This window comes from Hermetia illucens, chromosome 3 (genome assembly GCF_905115235.1).
Source record: "Hermetia illucens chromosome 3, iHerIll2.2.curated.20191125, whole genome shotgun sequence".
Lineage (NCBI taxonomy): Eukaryota > Metazoa > Arthropoda > Insecta > Diptera > Stratiomyidae > Hermetia > Hermetia illucens.
Window position 1 is genome coordinate 5802666 of NC_051851.1, and position 13564 is coordinate 5816229.

The following is a 13564-nucleotide window of genomic DNA, read 5'->3' on the forward strand; positions in this document are numbered from 1 at the left end:
TTGAGTAGAATGGATAGCACCAGTCCGGCTAAAAGCAATCCTATGCAGTGTTTCGGGCTACCGACATTCGGCAACGTTCTGACAAATGCCGTAGGAATGCCAGCTGCCTTTTCACCTAAATACTCTAGATGCTAACTAAAGCTCAATTTGGTGTTAAATATCGCCCCCAGGTACTTGATAATCAGCCTAGAGACGACCATATACCCACCAACTTCCAAATTTACGGTTGGTTGTTAAGACCGCTTCCGTTTTCTCATCAATCAGGGTCAATCTAGTCTTTTCCAGCCATGTCTTTACCGGTCTCACCGTCTCTGTCGCGTAAACCTCCAAATCCTCTGGGTGTTTCGCTACAATAACTAAAGCCAGATCAGTGGGAAAGCCTATAATCGTAGCCTCCTCTGGGACGAGAAGCACAAGCACTTCATTATATATAACAGTCCACAGCCAGGGACCCAGTACCGAGCCCTGTGCAACCCCCGCTGTGACGATATACTCTTTGGAACCCTCGTCCCTCCTGTACCAGACAGTTCTCTCTGAGAAGAAATTCTCCGCCACTAAATATTCAGCAACATCTATGTCAGCCAATGCACTTTTAATTCGGCCCCAGTTGGCGGAATTGAATGCGTTTCTGACATTAAGCGTCACCACAGCACAGTAACCAGCAGTATGCAGTGCGTCTTTTTTTAGGCTTACCACCATGCTTACCACATCCACCGAAGAGTGGACGCGACGAAACCCATACAGGCCATTACCGCTTTCGATGATGGGTAGGAGTCTATTATATATAACTCTCCCCAGTAGCCTCCCCTTTGTATCCAAGAGGCAAATCGGACGATATGATGCTGGATTTTCCGGTGGCTTACCGGGTTTGGAAAGCGAACCCAAATGTTTTTCCACCGGGCAGGGAATATTCCTTCTTTTAGACACGCCTCGAAGGTGTTGACGAAGGTCGGGCCAGATATTCAATGCCAGCTTCAAAGCTCACTTAGGGATGCCATCTAAACCTGGGACCTTATTGCCGCCGATCCTACCACATATTTCCCGTAGCTTTCCCTCGGTAACTTGAGGTATTAGGCACTGGTTGACCTGGGCCACCGTTAGTCTTCCACTGTTTTGGTGGTGCGCAAACAGAGTGGTAACAAGCTGTTTCAAGAGGCGACGACTGGTCAACAGCAACAACAGTCTCCGCAGGCTTTATATTACCACTCTGTAGGCCCCGCCCCAAGGGTTTATGTCGGTATGTTCGCACCACTGTTTGAACATTTCCTTTAACTTTTGCAAATCACCTCCTTTAAGCGACCACCCAGTTGACTATGCGTCCTCTTTCGATCTTGAGGTACAAACATTGACGATTACCACGCCTAGTGCAGCAGTGAGATAACCGCACTGATTTGTGAAGACCTACAAAAAGGATCTATGCTCACTACACCAAGAATACCTTTGATGCTCCGTCATCTGGGAACAGACGCAGTAGTGACACGCTGCTCGCTGACGGATGTAGTCTGCGATCTTCTGGTTATAGTGTGGAACAGGATCAGTTGGCATTCTTTTGCTGCTGCTGACTTCAAGTGCGCACGGATATTACGGGGACTAAAACGAGGAAAATTTAGCCCTCCTGAAAGAAAACCTGAACAAAATGAAAGAGAAATTGGTGTAGTGTAGCCTTGTATGTGAAGAATGTATTCATTTCTGCAAAATGGAAAAAAATCATCAAAAAGCGAGTCAAACTTCAGATTCAGGCAAGAACACTGAAAATTGAAGTTGGCGAACAAATGATTTAGGGAGTCGTAGAGAGAAAATCTGGGCCCAGGGTGAATCCAAGAGATCATTTCCATAAAGAAACGAAATGCTTGCTTCCTCTGCAAACTAGAGGAGATTAGCCTTTGGAAGAATCTGTCCGGGGACAACAAGCAGTGATTGCTTCCTTGCGAAGATCGAAATCAACCAGTTCAGTTCACTGAAATCTTTATCGTTGGCCACAAAACAGTCAGCAGCTGCATACCCACAAGGCGGCATCAGAACCCCACCAATTCTTGCCATGGAACCCGCCTAAAATGATACGCAGTCAATTATCATAGAACTTCCTGGTTAAAAAATCACAAAAGTTTAACCATAGAATCCTCCTGAAAACAGAAGGGTCACCCCCCCCCCCCCTGTGGTGTGTTTAACTTGAAGCTTCTTTAGGCTTCTTTGTATGTTTGTCATTCCCTTTAAATTAGTCTTGTATATCGTCCTTTGGGCAATTGTCCAGTTTGAAGGGTTCATTTTGAAAGTAATCTAGAAATGGAAATCCTGAGTATCTCTTGAATGGCTGAACTCAAATTATTTTTTTCCGTTCCGTTCCTGGATAGTCACTACCCTTTGCATATCTCTTCAAAGCAGTGACACATAAGCAGGAGTTTATAGAGAGGAAATCCGAGCCCAGAGTAAATACGGGCCTCTCTGTATGCAAACATAGCAACCTAATTCTTCGCAGCACCCATGATAAAGTGCTCCTCAGACGTGAAAGATACCTGACTAGCAGAGCTAAAACTTGCTGAGCGTGCACCAAACTAATTGCTGCGCAAAATGAAGCAGTTAGGTGGTGACAAAGTCAGCGCCGAGCTGCTACAGTCTTTGTGACTACAGAGACTTCCGAAGGGCACACAGGACATCCTGGCATGTGCGGATTCAACACTACAGGAAAAAATAAACAAGGGTCAAGCCCAATACATGCTTAGCTGGGTGTCACGTGATATGTCAAACTAGGTTTCTAAATCGGAAAAGACAGTTGGTGCTTTGCCTTTGGGAAGAAGGACCAAATCACGGTCTACATCAACCGCCAAAAAAAGGGAGAGTAGTTAGGATCCTCGGCAAATACCTGATATGATGGTAGGTTCACCGAAAAGGTCACAACGTGTACTAGCACTTGCATTTTCTATACAAGAACTAGACTTGCCAAGAGCTCGGACGGGGGCACCACGGCACCTACTTTGTCGGTACAGGCGTTGAAGTCTTGGTTCTTCCGACATTCCGCTCCATCGGTGAAGAATACTGTGTGATAACCTTGCCTTGTCGCAAGGCTTCCACTTCGTCCTGATTGAAAGGTCCACAGCAAAGTTTCTCATGAAGTCCGTGGGGAATGCCCAGATTTCTCGAGGTTTTTCGGCCCGGACAGGTAAGTGTTAAGGGCGATTGATGGTAGACGGCCTTGGGCCAGAAACGACGGTAGAATTTAACATGTTCAAAAATCTTCTTAGACCCTTAACTTTCTGAAAGCGAGGAGCCCGAAATTGCTTGCATTTTGATTGGGTCTCATCAGTGGTTGTGAGAATTTGTTTTTCTCAACGTTCGGTACTAGACCGGCCTCAAGAACAAATTGAGGAAGGTACTCGAGGTATTCCAAATGCTCGGATTTAGAGAAAGACGCGACCAGAACATCGTCCAAATAAATGAAACAAAAGTGGAGGTTGAGGCTGCCACATTGCATAGTCCAAAAGTCATCCTGGTGATCTCGATGAGTCCGAAAAGTGTGCATATCCTCATTTTCAGAATGTCTTCCGGAGCTACCGGGATTTGAACGAAGACCTTATGGCAATTAGGAACCATGTGCAAAACAAGGCCTGCTGGTGAAGATTTGCCAATACTCTGCTTAAGAAGTTTTCCCTGCAACTGCTAGTTTCTGCGGATGTAATGAACACACCTTAGAAAAGATAAGGGAACCAGTAGTGTAGATATGGTGCTAACCATTACTAGAGAGACTATACTCGGCAGTGATGTTGCTATTTTTTCAAGAAGTGCGAGAATACGTACGCAATATTTTGAAAATCCGGAGAAATACAGGGTATCCGAGTCGTATGGTCTCCCAGGTTTCGCCAGTGTATTCCAAGCGGAAATACTGACGATGCTGAAAGTCTGTCGATGGCTGGAGCATGATCCGAGCCCCAAGCGTAATATAGCCACTCCAACTAACAGCCAAGCGGCCATTAAGGCCTTGTACTCAGCGACGGGGCAGTGCAGAAGCTGGTGGGGCAGAGCAGAAACACGCTCGACAGCCTGAGCGGTAGGCTCAAAGTCACCCTTCTCTGAATTCTCGGGCATAGCGACATAAAGGGAAATTAACTGGTTGACGGTTTGGCCAGGCGAGGCTGTGGTCTTCGCAGCCCTTCGGTGGGTACAGTTTGTGTCTTGCTGGCGGCTGTCAAGAGCGGAGTCTACTCACATTATTTAACAGCCGCGGACCTCAAATAGTGAGGGCTTACCATTTGTGCCAAGTCAAGAACTATTTGGGCCGCTTATAACGAGAGCTCCTCTGCCAGATGCGTGCAAATTCAGTCAAAATTACGGCGATATGCACGAGGCACTGGCCCCTAGGAGACCATGCCGCCTGGCTCGGCATACCTTACAATTCGCATTGCCGAACATGCGGAGAAGGGGTGGGGGAGCCTTAGGTACTTCTTGTACAATTGCCTAGCTCAAGCTAGAGTCAGGCTACAAACACCGGGTAAATCATTCTTTGGAGACCTCAGAGAGATTTCTAGCTGCAGGGTGGGAGAGCTGCTTTCCTTCGTGAATGCTACGGGCTGACTCTGAAGATCCCTGCTCTCATAACAGCAGTCACGATCTTAGGATGTGGCATCAGAACGGGACACTGCAGCTCTAAGTGGGCTCCTAGGAGCGGCCATTAATACCTACCTACCTACCCACCCCTAGACCCGCTTTGGCTGTCCTATCTAAAATTTGAGACTGTTCATGTTAGTGTCCTTTCTGTGTTGCTATACGGGAGTAGTAGTGGAAAATGAACCCCACTGTCATCCGAGGGCTCCAAGCCTTTGTCAACACGCGATGTGATCGGAAGGCAGAAGTGTCAGTGGATAGGTTACACATTAAAGAAGGACGACAGTTACATTGCTCACTATGCCATGCAGGGGAACCACACTCGCAAAATTGCCGACGAGTGGGGCGCCCCAAGAACATTTCACGCAGAAAAGTAGAAGAGAAGTGTGGGGATCTCGGGAAGTCCTGGCCTGAGCTGAAGGGTATTTCAAGTAATCGAGAAGAACCCCTGCATTCTAGGTAGAGGAACTAACTCAAATGGTTAATGGCCGTGTGTTTAGATAAACATTTACGATTATTCTGTTAAGGGAAAGTCGCACTGCGTCCTTGAAGAACTGTTGTGCCCCTTTAACTGATTATAGTGTACCTATTGATCATAGTATCTCAAGCAGGCCTGTAACCGTTAGGAACTTTAGTATGTTCCCCACTTCCAGATGTTTCAGCTTTGCATCTGGTATTAAGTGTTCTCCCAGATGTATCGACCTACTTTGCACAAGTGCCGGACACTGTCCCAGGACGTGTATAGAGGTTTCGTCCTCCTCCTCACAGAACTTGCAGGCAGTGTCCGTTGATATCCCTAGCTTTCCTAGGTGATAGTTCAGATGACAATGACCAGTGAGAATTCCTACTATGATTCGGAGGTTCTTTTTGGTGAGGTTTAAGCAATCCTTTGTACACATGGGTTCGTATCCCCCAATAAGTACCCTGGACTGCTCCATCCCTGGTAGGCCCGCCCAATATAGTTCCCTCAACCGTTTCTCTTCGTTTCTTAGATTCATAGCCATGAAACCCTTTTGCGATTCCACAGAAGGGTTCTGGCCCGTGTAAAGGCATCCCTGCTCCCTTCTTGGCTAGTTCATCTGCTGCCTCGTTGCCTTCGAACCCAGCATGGCCTGGAACCCAAAGTATCCAGACCTTGTTGGACGACCCGAGTGTATTCAGTTTCTCAAGGTATTCCCATACCAGTTTAGAGTTCACCTGGTTGGACCTAAGTGCCTTGAATGCTGCTTGCGCCCCCCCCTCCCGGTTAAAGAGTTTTCGTACCTCTTTTCTCATTCTGGCTAAGTTCTTGTTCCACCATGGTACATCCCTTGATGACTTGACTGTCTTGGCCGGACAGCTGGCCTCGTATGCGTCAATGAAGATTGTGTTGAGGTTTTCCACCACCGTTTCTAATTCCAGTTCGCTCCTGATGTCACCGCCTCCTTGAAGGTGGGCAATGTTGTTGCTCAAGTGCGTTGTGTAGGATTCCCAATCCGTTCTCTTGGGATTCCTTATTATTCTTTTTATTTCGGAGTTACCCTCAATGTCGAATCTGATTATCCTGTGATCAGACATTGAGGGTTCATCCAACACCCTCCAATTCCTGACCATCCCGTTCATTAGGGTATTTCCTAGAGTTATATCTAGTGCCTCTTGTCTGGTGCTGGTCACAAATGTTGGAGTGTTCCCTACGTTGTATATTTCTAACTTATTGCTAAGAATAAATTCGAGAAGGTACTCACCTCTACGATAAGTGTCGCTGCTTCCCCACACTTCATGGTGGGCGTTGCCATCGCAGCCGAGAAGAAGTGGTAACGCCCTCTCCTCGCAATACTTCGTCAGCTTTGCGACTTGTTCCGGTGGAGCCCGGCTCTCGTCTCCTGGGAAGTATCCCGATGCTACAACTGCCTCTCGAGTGCTCCTCCCGGCTTCCAATGAGACTTGGATAGCCACAAGGTCCCCCATTAAGAACTCTGAAAGACATATGTATTGCAAATTACGTTTGAGAATTATGCAAGCTCTTGGTTTTTCACAAGAGGAGTCCCAAATAACCTGCATGCCTCCTCCTTGCAGACCGCGAATCTGCCCCCGGTACACCCAGGGCTCCTGATCCAGCGCTATTCCAATGTTCTCCTTGGAATTTGCCCTTGCAATCACTGCAGATGCAGCTCTCGCATGGTGGAGGTTTATCTGGGCTATCTTAGTGCTGGCCATTGGCTTCGTTATTGTTTGGAGCTCTTCTCCACTGTCGGAGTGTCACCCTCCTCCTCCGACATGGCGCTTTCCTGCGCGTCGCTGTCCACCCCGAGCCCTAGGAGTCCTAGGTCTAGGTCGTCCAGCTTCTGCTCTTCACTGGGCAGTAAGTCTATTTCCATGGTTGATCCAGTTCTTTCCGCCTCTATAGCTTCCGGGACTTCTTCAGGGACCTCGGTAAGTTTTCCACCCGATGCCTCCTCCGAGGTCTCTTTCCTCGGCTTTTCCTTGTGCACATGCACGGGTATGTTGCCAATTTGGTAGTTGATATGACAACTCCGACGTTTAATTGCCTCCAGGGATCGGTCATCTACCCCGATCGTGAGGAGTTTACCCTTGCCCTCCACGTTGCTTCTGAAGACTCTCCATGGTCGAGTATGGAGATCTTCGTTCTGAGCAATTAGGAGTCTCATAAGGTCTTCCGTTTCTATTGCCGCGGCTTTTGGCAGAAAAACTGTCACCATGTGGGCTCCTGGTATATCATCCCCAGCAATTCAATTGTTGACAATTCCACCCCTTCCCAGCCTGGCAATCTAGGAACTATGGTTCTAACCCATTCTGCGGTGCCTTCCGTCGCGCAGTCCACCAGTATAAGGCCTGGTCGAAAGCGTATCCCGGTGAACACCGGTTTCGACGTCCAACCCTTGATCATCTGCTTGACGACAAGTTCCTCAATGATTTCCTGTTCCTCCCGAGTGAGTATTTGCTCGGGAAATCTTTTTGGCAGTATGGCCAGTCGAATGCCCTTGACCGCACTAGCATAGCTAAGGGCGGGCTTCCTGGGTCCTGCCTTCACTCCTGACCAGCCCGGGTTTTCTCCTCCCTTGGGTTCAGGTCTGGATTTTTTGGGAGCATTCCCTTGATGCGGGCTGATCTCTGCTGCTCCCCGCTTTCTCGGCTCCAGTAGAGATGGCTTAGGTCTGTCTTGAGCCTTCTTAAGGGCCTCTTCTGGTTTCAAGCCTTCCTTCAGATAGCGCAGGTACCATTTAACCCCGGCGCCACTGAGACCTGTCTCCTTCCTGACGTCTGTTATATTCATCTCAGAAGTGCTTTTGCTGGTCCCTGCTCTTTGAGCAGTGGTGTTCGTTGGCTGTAGCCCACGCAGTATACCAATGCTCACCTTGGATCCACTGCTTGACGTCCCAACTTCTCCCTCCTTGGGTGTAGTCACCTGGCTCTCAGTAATTCGGAGACGTGCCTCCGCCTGTTAAACCAGTTTTGATGCGGTACAGGGCCCTGCTTGTTTGGTTTTTGTTTTCTTTTCTTGTTTTGTACACATTTGATTACCACGAGTATGGGGGTTAAGAGGTCCGCCGTGCCATGGCCCCTCGTAGCACAGTAAGGTCTAACTTACTCACTGAGGCGACCAGGTATCAGTGAGGATCCGTTCGAATACAGTCAGTTACCCCCGACTGCAAACTATCCAATGGGCACGGTTCGCATGACACCCTGGATTGGGGGAGGTGTTTTTCTACTCCCCAGTCTAGATCCGTAGCGTTTTGTTAATAGTAGGGTCACCTCGTACAGGATGTGGCTATCACCACTCACTAACGATCTTGGTATACGAGAGGCTTGGCCCCTGAAAAGGCACACACCGTCCCAGAGGAGAGACAGCTCATCCTTAGAGAGAGATAGGTTGGCCTCAGGGAGCTTTGTTCCGCATCAGTCTATCCTGCAGTGCACTGCTTGACCCCTTAGACAGCATTTATAGACATCAAATAATGAATTTAGTTTTCATTTCCATCATTTTTTTTGAAAAAACAAAGAGAGAATAAGCAAAAATTATTCGCCTAACGGAAACCCGGAAGAAGAGCTATTATCTTGGACCACTGTGGATTCTTAAGTTCGGGCCAATAATCCCACATTAACCGATGCAAATGAATAATTGCACATAATGGCTAATCATCAGGAAATAATTGGGCAGTATTACCTGCAATTTTTTCGGCCCGTTCCCAGAATCAACAACCATCAATTTTCATGTGTGTTTATGCGTACACCAACCTCGCCCAGAGTATCCAACAAAATCAGATTCCAGCTCCAACATTGATAGATTTCAGCCCATTAGTTTCCATTCCAAAAGCAAACAAATTTATCTGGAGTTGGGTTAACTAAAGTTCATTTGGGAAAGGCCTAACACATGGTTTACCAGCACCTCTTGTCCCTGGGCAGCATTCCAATTATCGAAGATGTAAGAACAAATTAAAACACTTGACCTGTAGTTTGAGGCTATTTAATCTAGATCGGAAATGAGGAATTGGAGGTTTTTGGTCCAGCGATCTGTACTTGCTAACAGAGAGAAGATTGTGGTCGAAAGCCGCTAGCATCCCCCGAACATCCGGGCGGGGCCATTACTGCCAGAATCGCCAATTCAAAAGGTTGTCAAGCCACTCGAACCGTACTAAATTGGAGCTGAAAAAGTCTGGGGGCTATGCTCCATTAATGACCACGTAATGAACCAAGGGAACCAGCACGAGCTAGTGCGTAACTCATTTTTTCGCTCAGACCATCTTTTCTTTGATGGCTAAAGAGCTTACCAAATTTCAGACCATGCATGGTTACGGCACCTGGGGTTCTTAAGATACTCAACAATGGGTGAAGATACTTGCAGAATAATTGTAAGCGGTACATGTTTTAATTGAGCTGAGTACGCTGTGGTTTTCTTCTTCTAACATTTTTCCACGTTTCCTAGTTTTGTTTCTTTTTTTGTCGAGAAATTTACTGGAATTGGAAAGTATCTTTCGGTTGCAAAATTTTGGGATTATGACGGTTAGAAGATTTTTTCTTGTCGCAGAAGTTGGTTCGTTTTGAGGATTCCGGAGCAATAGATATTTCGAAACTAGATCATCAGCGAAAACCTTGGAAAAGCCGACAAGAAGATGAGGAGCTTTTTACTGGTTTTATCTCTTGGCTTGGGTGTATTTGCAAATGTGAGTGTATAGATATGATACCAATGTTTCCACGGATGCAGTGTCCGACCTTTTTTGGATTTTAGATAATCATCGTGAAGCGCAACTTCACAAGCCCGCAGATATCGCGACCGAAATCATACACAGAATTGAGGGATGGCGTGGTCATAACATCAAAACCTGTGAATTTCGATCATCATGAAGTGAAAATCAGAAAAGTTAAATTGTGTCAAGTCTGCAGTAAGTTACGGAGTTTTTAACCAAGGATGACGAAGCAAATTTATATCTTTTCTTTTAGAATGCGGACTTGCGAGCAAAAACCGAATTGTCGGCGGAGAAGCTCTGACTTACAACAAATACACGTGGATAGTAGCGATGACCTACTTTGGACGATACTTTTGTGCAGGATCACTAATCAATGACCGATACGTGGTAACAGCAGGACATTGCACCAATGGGTTCCAGAAGGAAAATATACAAGTCCACTTCCTCAACTACTCACGTGATAAAGACTCTCCATTGAAGCGAGGGGTTAGCAACTTTGACTACTCATTTTTGACCTAAAAAGTTCATTCCCCTCTGACCGCATTTCAGGTTGCAGCCATCAAGCGCTACAAAGGATATAACCCTAAAACACTTAATAATGATATTTCGTTGGTCAAACTATCCAGCCGAGTTTCCCTAAGTGACAGTCTCAGACCCATCTGTCTTCCAGAGGTTGGACAATCTTGGGGTGGCTATGAGGTAAGTGCTCCAGCAAAATTAGACCTTTACCCTGTGATGATATTATTTCCATTTCAAAAGGCAAAAGCAGTAGGCTGGGGAGCAACGCGTTATCAAGGAAAGCCAGTATCAACCCTTCATGAAGTTACCGTTCCTATCATGACCAACGCAATGTGCCGGAATACAGTTTATGGAAGACGAATTACCAAGAACATGTTATGTGCAGGATATGTAAATGGTGGAAAAGATGCCTGTCAGGGTGATAGCGGAGGCCCTTTGATGGTAGCCAACAATTCTGTTCATTCGTTGGCAGGTGAGCGAAGTGCTATCTCTTTTGAGACAGAAGCAGATAATATTTTTGTACTTTTGGATGCAGGTATCGTATCGTGGGGTGCAGGCTGCGCTGCAAGGGGTAAACCAGGTGTATACACTCGTGTCACTAAATTCATTGGTTGGATTGAAGAGAACACTCACGATGGCTGCTACTGTCAAGAATGAGCTTTGTTCATGGATGGATTACATAATAAACACAATCAAGCATAGATTCATGTAACTTTTATTTGGTCATTTAATTAGAGCCTATTGCTTCCACTCGTCTAATGACCTAAAAAAAATACCCAGAAATTTGGACACTATTTGATACGCTACCCTACTTGCTCTGTAATATTTCTAGATATTCTGGCTTAAATTTCTTTTCGATTCTGTTAAGTCATAAACGCGATATAGTTCATTGTTGCATCTGATTGTTTATCCGCCCTTATTTATACAGTTCAAGGTGTGTCCTCGTCTCTTCTGACAGTCTCGCCAAAACTTGCCTTGGCTGGTGCGTCAGGTTGCAGTGCTGTGTGGGATTCTTGTCCATCGAAAACCACCCCTATTTCCCCGCCCATATCTTCGCGAGACCACCATAAAGTATTACTTCACGACGAGGGCTTCGGTTTACACCAGCACGACTAAGTCATGCGTCCCTCGCGCTATCCGAACTCAATCCATTGTGCTTATCGCACTCAAATTTCCCTTTGACCTCAGCATCTCCTCCACGAAATTTTAGGGTCCGATAACTGCGTTGAGGGCATCTTTTACCTTTCTCTTTCAATCGCGAATTTCGGGCAGTGGAACGTAACATACTTTGGGTCCTCGTGTGTAGCAATGCATTCGGGACTTTCTGGGGACTCACCCAATCAGAAGCGGTGCAAGTTCCTGTAAGGAACTGTGTTACGTGGTAATTTAACTCTCCATGCTTCCGCTCGACCCATCTCTCAATAAACAAGTCGAGCGGCCTTTTTAGCCAGCCCTGTGATAAGCAGCCGGTGACCAGATTTTCACCCTCCAATATTAGGCATCATCCTTGCTAGAGATGGACTAGGCTTCGCTGCCTTTTAACGCGCATAATCCAGATGTCCCTTGAAGCTCAACTTGGCATCAATCATTACCCCCAGGTATCTAATGATCGATTTTGAAATGATCTCGTGGTTATCAACCCGGATTTTGGCACTATTGTTCCTCCTGCGATTGGTAAGAGGCGGTCCTCTGTTTTATCATCCACTAAGTCCAGTTTTACCATTTAGAATCATACTTTGATTGCATGAATGGTTTTCTGGGGGTGTTTTGCAACTACTACCACCGCCAGGTCATCTACAAAGCCAATCAATGTTACCTCCTTTGGGACGTGAAGGCCGAACACTCCGTCATATATTATGTTCCATAGCAAGATCCTTGGGGAACACCTGCTGTCACAACATATTCCTTCGGCCTGTCATTTGTCTCGTACCAAAGAAGTCTCTCCGAGAAGTAACCCTTGATTATCCGAGCTAAGTAACCAGGGACACCCAGTTAGTAAGGGTGTCCTCAATCCAACCATAGTTGGCCGAGTTATAGGCATTTCTGATATTCAACATCACCACCGCGCAGCACTTATCAGCAGTCGAAGCCTCCCGAACCAGGTCCATGACCATTGCCGACAGTGAACCGTACTTTACGAAACCAGTACTTCTGTCTAAAAGGTAGATAAGGCAATATGGAGGGGGTGCGCCAGGTGGTTTTGGAGGCTTTGGTAACGGAATCAACGTCTACTTTTTCCAATGGGAAGGAAACACTTCTTCCACCATACACGATTTAAATGTGCTTATGAACCATGCGAGCCTGATTTTAGCAGCCAACTTGGGGGCTTTGTTCGGAATCACATTAAATCCCGGATCCTTATTATCTTCAGTTCGTCCACAAATCTATCGTTGTTCCACCTCCGCCACTCCGGGATGAGGACATCCTATTGAACCGTCGGCTGAGGCCCACTTTCTTACCGTTGAGGGAAAGGATTGCGATTATTTTGGACAAGAGTTGCGACACGTCACCTGGAGTGATTTTTGTTTACGAATCTTGTTCATTACAACCTTGAACGCAGTACCCTGTGGGTTCGTATTTACCTCAGGGCACAGCTCTAGCAATTCCGCTGCTTGAACCGCATGGGGGAGGGGGGAGGGGGGAGGTGTTGGCGTATGCCGACGACTTGGTGATATTAGTGTCAGGGATGTTTTCCTCCATTATGAGTGACATCATGGAAGGAACGTTGGAAAAGGTGTTCCTGTGGGCCGCAACATGCAGACTCGGCATAAATCCAAACAAAATGGAACTGATGCTATTCATCACCAAGACAAGGGTACCTAGATTCCACCTACCGCGGCGGAATGAACAAACATTGGTTTTTATTTCCAGACACTTGACTGAAATTAGAAGTTTTAATTGCCTTTCTTTTCTACCGAAGTGATCTACCCCCTAAAAATTAGCTAATTGCTTGCGAGTTAAGTTGAGCAGTCATTCGTTAGAAGAGGAGTCTATTCGCAGCTCTCACATTTTGAATACCACAACTTATATAACTTCTGCCATCTACCTAACCTGGCAATTCCAAAAGTTATTTCCTCCAATGTAAAGTTCCTGGGTGTGATCCTGAATCCAAAGCTAATTTGTAGATTAAACACAAACTGCGGATTAAAAAGGCCGGTGTAGCCTTCTATGACTGCACCTATGCACCTATCTCCGGGCAAGAATGGTTCGCTGCATGTACACAGCTGTGGTGTGTCCCATCTTAACGTACGGCACTATCGTAT

At 46.5% G+C, this 13564-nt stretch overlaps 1 protein-coding gene across 2 annotated transcripts; it reads left to right on the forward strand.

Moving 5' to 3' along the window:
- The first annotated feature begins 9436 nt into the window (after positions 1 to 9436).
- Positions 9437 to 10984, forward strand: LOC119652360 (trypsin-1-like). Of its 2 annotated transcripts, XM_038056447.1 has the most exons (7): positions 9437 to 9562; positions 9623 to 9758; positions 9824 to 9977; positions 10036 to 10268; positions 10332 to 10481; positions 10542 to 10773; positions 10837 to 10984. In XM_038056447.1, exons 2-7 carry the CDS (start codon positions 9708 to 9710, stop codon positions 10956 to 10958), a joined length of 942 nt encoding a protein of 313 aa, XP_037912375.1. In that variant the 5' UTR covers positions 9437 to 9562; positions 9623 to 9707; the 3' UTR covers positions 10959 to 10984. The 2 variants fall into 2 exon arrangements, with proteins under 2 accessions (XP_037912375.1, XP_037912374.1); XM_038056446.1 differs by having other exon boundaries at positions 9467 to 9758.
- Positions 10985 to 13564: the final 2580 nt, after the last annotated feature.

Excerpts from the sequence above, each read along its gene's own strand:
- LOC119652360 (XM_038056447.1), top strand. The coding sequence starts at position 9,708 with ATGAGGAGCTTTTTACTGGTTTTATCTCTTGGCTTGGGTGTATTTGCA. Across the intron at positions 9,759-9,823 it reads GCTTGGGTGTATTTGCAAAT|ATAATCATCGTGAAGCGCAA; the intron begins GTGAGTGTATAG and ends TTTGGATTTTAG. Across the intron at positions 10,269-10,331 it reads ACTCTCCATTGAAGCGAGGG|GTTGCAGCCATCAAGCGCTA; the intron begins GTTAGCAACTTT and ends ACCGCATTTCAG.